Below are 4,878 nucleotides of genomic sequence, written 5' to 3' on the forward strand. Positions count from 1 at the left end.
AAGGCGCTATTACTTTGGGTGGGTAAATCTCCCTTCAGAGTAAGTATGTGGGCAGCTACAGGAGTGATGACCCTACGCGGAGTAGTGGCCTCGTTTGTCTTCGTAGTTAGAGGTCATGCGCGTTAGGACTAACCGACCACTAGACTGCAGTGCAGTCCCTAGGGGGTGGGATATTCATCCGAACGCGGGTGCGCGTCGCAGGTAAGTTTTTGGGTGGAGAAGAGCCCTGAAATTTTTTTTATTTTCCTCGTTTTAGAGCTGTAATAGTCAATTCGGGGTCCCGATCGAATTGTCAGGTGTCTGACTTGCGGGTTTCGATTGAAGCCAGCTACCCGCGGGCGGCCGATCGCGGCTAAAATAACTGGATGGCCTATCTGCCTGTCAGCCTTCCATCTCGTGCACAAACTTATCTCGTGCCCTCATTGGTCATGTGCGCGTTCGTGTGTGTTGGAGGAGGGGCTCTGTAAGGAAGTCTGAAGGAAGGGGCAGATTTTTTTCGGCTGCGTACTTTCAAATTCGGGCGTTTCTCCATTCTTACCTACCCTACCTTTTTAATATCGTTAATATTTAAAACAAAAAATCCAAGCTATCTCCCCTGTTACACTTTATGCATTCCCGCCAACATTATAACTTTGTGGGTGCTACAGTTGTGATTGATAATGAATTGACTCCACCTTTGATGCTATATCTGTTTATATAAGCTCTCTTTACCTTAGACTGCAAATTCAGGGACTATTTAAAGAAGAGCAGACATAGGCTACTGTATTAATCCATTTGGCTGACCGTTTTATTGGAATGATTCCAGTAGGCCTACTACCGTAACGTTTGAAGGTTGAGTTGAAGATTTAATATAAGTATCAGGCTGTAAATCGGTATAGTGTTTTAAGATTAAGTAGAATAAACGTCAAATGTGATGCACTTAATTTTACATTACAATATTTGTTTGTTGATTATTCTAAACAGAAGACTTGAGACCAAAGACCATCTTCATTCATCTTTATTATCATAATTATCAGTCTGAAAAATAATGACTACATACAATACAGACATTTCACAGGAAAAGTATACAAATATATTGAGATGTGTTGCTGGTTGTATGACATAAGGTTAAACTCGGATGTTATTTTCACTGTACATGTAGGAGATATGAAAACACAATGGTAGCTGGGAGTAATTCCCAAGTTATATTCCCAACAGTGTTCTTGTTCTTAGTTGAGGTAAGGTTTAGTTCATCAGAACTACAAAAGAATAAAGCAAAATATAATACAACAGCGTCAATAACAGTGATCAACATTTGCTATCAACATATAGCTATCACTGATTTCAAACATGTCACAAAATGAAGATTGCTTTCTTCTTGGATTTCTATTAAACTATTAATATCACTCTTTATATGGGAAGGAAATAAAGTGTTGAACTATTTGTAGTTATCAAAGTACACAATCCATTAGAATGAAATAGTTTGTATTGAAGTTTGACTCAAGTACATGGCGTGATGAACATCTTTGTTGTTGTAATCCATGGTTTACATGCATTAAAGAAAGGCAAATGTTTGCTTGATTCATCCACAGAGAAACAAACCAGGGGAAGGAAACACTTAGTCCTTTCACTTCTGTCCATTAAAAGGGAGGCTGCCTTTCAGATCTTTTTTTTCTTATCGAACAAACTCGCATCAAGTTCCCTTTATGTTCCTTTTAGGACATCCTGGAATATTTCTAAGTGGACGGATAAGTTACATTGATTCCACTTTTAGAAATACTATCTTGTCTGTATTTTTTCATGTATTATTGTTAAGTTGTTGCTCACAACAGTAGTTCTTTACTGAGTGAAGGTTAGAAAAAGCTCTGTATCCATCCACCCTCCCATCCACAAAGCTATGTCAGTTAACAGGCTTGTTTGATTAAAGTATTGCAGTAATCCTACAGGGCTTGCATAGGCATGAGCTGGTGCCTTAGCCACTATATACTGTATGTGCCCTGTTGTACATTAGATTAGGACATTCCCCCTGAAGGTATCATTTCTGCTTTTATTGTAGCCACCTCAATTTATGTACACGAAGGGAGAGCGTGTCTCCCACTCTTTTTCACCTGAGTTCTTGTTTGCTGCGATGGCATGTGACCCTGCAGGAAGAAAGCAACCGAGGTGGGACACCTGCTGTGTTGTGCTGAAATGAATGGCTAAGACGGGACTGGAGGGTTGCAATAAGATTGCTGTAGGAACAGGAGGGAGACATTCATTTCACAGGTGCAGAGTGGTGTCAGTGCTGGTAAACATCTCATGCCTGGATGTGTGGGCAAAGTCTGCTCCTTATGTGTCCAGGCGGCATTTTCTCTTAGCTTTGTGTGCGTACAGGAAGTACATAGTGTGCCCAGTAGTGATGAATAATACAGAAATGATGACTAGGATGCCAAAGTGCTGTGGCTGTGGTGCGGAGATCACCATGATGAAGTGAAGCAGATCCATCAGGTAATTCATAGAGCTCTGCACCCCGTTCACCACACCCCTCTCTGACTCACAGATGTTCTCCTGCAGGAGCTGGGTCACTGTCAGGTCGAAGGACCAGAGACCTAAAACACAGATATCACTCGGGTTTAAAAGTTGAGCAAGCCATTTGCTAGAGCATAACCTATAGTTAATTAAACAGACATTGACATTTTTATAGGGATGCTTAAAGTCTAATTATTGAATGATGTAATTGTGGGGGATCCTGGTGGCTCAGTGGTATACGCCGCATGCCATATATTGATGTTGCCAGTCTACTGTCCACTATATAAGGTTAAAATTCCCCCAAACAACTGTTATTATCGACAAGATATGTATTAAATGGGACAGTTTACTGTTAACCAGTACATAACAGTGCTCTCTGGTGGATAGACAATGTAATTGCCATACTTTCTCAACTATCTTGAACAAGGCATATTCAGTCATAATAAGCTAGCATTGGCTAATACTATCTGCAATGCAATTGTAAATGGGCAAAGCTGTACAGTTAACGGTATTCCCATGTATTGTACATCAATACAAGATATGGAATCAATTTGGAGGCAATCATTTTGATAATATATTGACTAATTTAAACAATTTTACTCACCAATGCGTGCTGTTATGACACCCAAGAACAGAAGGATGATGGAGATGTAAGATTCTGGCACCGCATCAGAAGGGACGTTGTCAAAGAGCACAGTGTTGTTGGTCCAGTGGATGGAGGAGCGGTCTGGTAGCAGTGGTTGATTGCTTCCTCCTCTAAGAGCATAGGTGTGTTTTTGCCTTTGGCTGGCCATCCCTCCAAGGTCAGTGGAGGAGTTGGTGGTAATATAGGGCATCAGCAAACTAAGATCCATAGGGCTGCCCGGGGCAAACACAGAGCAAACACACAGCAGCAAGCAGCCCAGGTGGAGGCAGCTTGAGATGATGCCTGTGTTAACCAGACCATAGGACTTCCTGAGTCTAGTGAACATCACGGTGCCCATCAGCCCTGTGATAGCCGATACACCCATCAGCAGACTGAGGAGAGAGCCGCTTATGCCCTGAGTATACGCATAGCCGGTGGTGATGCAGTCAAAGCCCAGGACTGTGGTGTAGAGGAAAGCCAGACCCATTCCTGCCAGGAAGACAGGCTGGCGATAGTAGGCCTTCCAGCCGTCCTTGCAGGTGCTCACCAGCCAGCGAAACCTCTGGAAACACAACGGCAGGTTGGTGATTTCTTTTAGGTGCAGGCTCGAGTTGCAGTTACCTTCTGTCTGAGGTTGAGGTTGAGGCGGTGCAACAGTACTTTCCCCTGATGAAAAAAATAAATTTTAAAGCCTTGTTTGGTGTTCTGAACCCTTAATGCTCTATGTGATGTTAAACTCACATCAAATGCTGACTACAGGTCTACACCATAGACTGGTCTACACGTATCTGTACATGTAGGCCATATGGATTGTTGAATACTATATGGAAATATTTTGGCATAAATGTCACTACATCAGTATCTTTTTATGATGTCTAATCCTCCATTACGCCATAGAAGCATTAATGGGAAGCAACATTTACATTTGTGTATTTAAAAGCTCACTTAGCAAGTGAATGACTCCATGATGCTCACTGGCCTTAATTCACAATTTAGTAATCACATTACATTCTAATGGTAGTTAAAATCACAAATATATATATCTTCTTTTTTCTTTTTTAAATGACTCAATCCTTACCTTGTGACATTCTCTTCTCTGTCCTCTGCAAAAACACCTGATCCTCCTCCAGCACCGGGGGTTTGATTGAAAGAGCAGGGACGATGCGGTACACCCGTGACAAGAAGAAGAACTCCACAATGAGAGACACAAGGTTCCAGCCCAGGATGAAGCCACAGCCAACTACATTGGAGGCCAGGGTCATGACCTGTCCCACCGCTAGTGGGGCCAGGATGTTAGTCACCTGATCAATCCGCCTCATGGTTGCATTCATTCCTTTTGTCAGGATCAAAGACACAGAGGTTAATGCGCTTCCACTAGAGTAGAGGATGGTCACTGAGCAGAAAAAGGCAGACACCTCAGTGATTTAAGTTTTTCTGAAGCATAGCCACTGATATGTGACAAAAATGGAATGCAACAAATGTGCACTGACAGAAAACAAATCCCCTCACCAGCTAGGTGACCTCGGTTGTAGCCTGTGATAACCAGGATGATCACCACCCTATAACAAACCACCTTGTGTGAGTTTTGTGATGCAACATGTTACTAAGACAGCAAAGAGTAGCCACAAGCTCAGAAGCAGCGACAACAAGGACACAGGAGTCAGGACAGAGGGAGTAACAGCACCAATACCGGTTTGGTATCAAGTTATGAAATGAGTTTTTGAACATTTAGTGGGGCGCCGCCAGGGATTTGGGCCCCATGAAAA

At 42.5% G+C, this 4,878-nt stretch overlaps 1 protein-coding gene across 1 annotated transcript; it reads right to left on the reverse strand.

The window, feature by feature from the left end:
- Positions 1 to 2,307: 2,307 nt before the first annotated feature.
- Positions 2,308 to 4,431, reverse strand: LOC104966280 (solute carrier family 40 member 1). The gene is made up of 3 exons (XM_010795463.1): positions 4,191 to 4,431; positions 3,092 to 3,778; positions 2,308 to 2,567 (listed from the first exon to the last, which is right to left on the reverse strand). The coding sequence occupies exons 1-3, from the start codon at positions 4,429 to 4,431 to the stop codon at positions 2,308 to 2,310; spliced, it is 1,188 nt and encodes a 395-aa protein (XP_010793765.1).
- Between the last annotated feature and the right edge of the window lie 447 nt (positions 4,432 to 4,878).

Source organism: Notothenia coriiceps, unplaced genomic scaffold, assembly GCF_000735185.1.
Source record: "Notothenia coriiceps isolate Sejong01 unplaced genomic scaffold, NC01 NC01_scaffold00037246, whole genome shotgun sequence".
NCBI lineage: Eukaryota > Metazoa > Chordata > Actinopteri > Perciformes > Nototheniidae > Notothenia > Notothenia coriiceps.

What these genes read in the sequence shown, in the direction of transcription:
- LOC104966280 (XM_010795463.1), bottom strand. Translation starts at nt 4,431, where the DNA reads ATGAGGCGGATTGATCAGGTGACTAACATCCTGGCCCCACTAGCGGTG. An exon ending in AGAGAAGAGAATGTCACAAG is followed by an intron (nt 3,779 to 4,190) that starts GTAAGGATTGAG and finishes TTTTTTCATCAG; the next exon opens with GGGAAAGTACTGTTGCACCG. An exon ending in TGTCATAACAGCACGCATTG is followed by an intron (nt 2,568 to 3,091) that starts GTGAGTAAAATT and finishes TCTGTGTTTTAG; the next exon opens with GTCTCTGGTCCTTCGACCTG.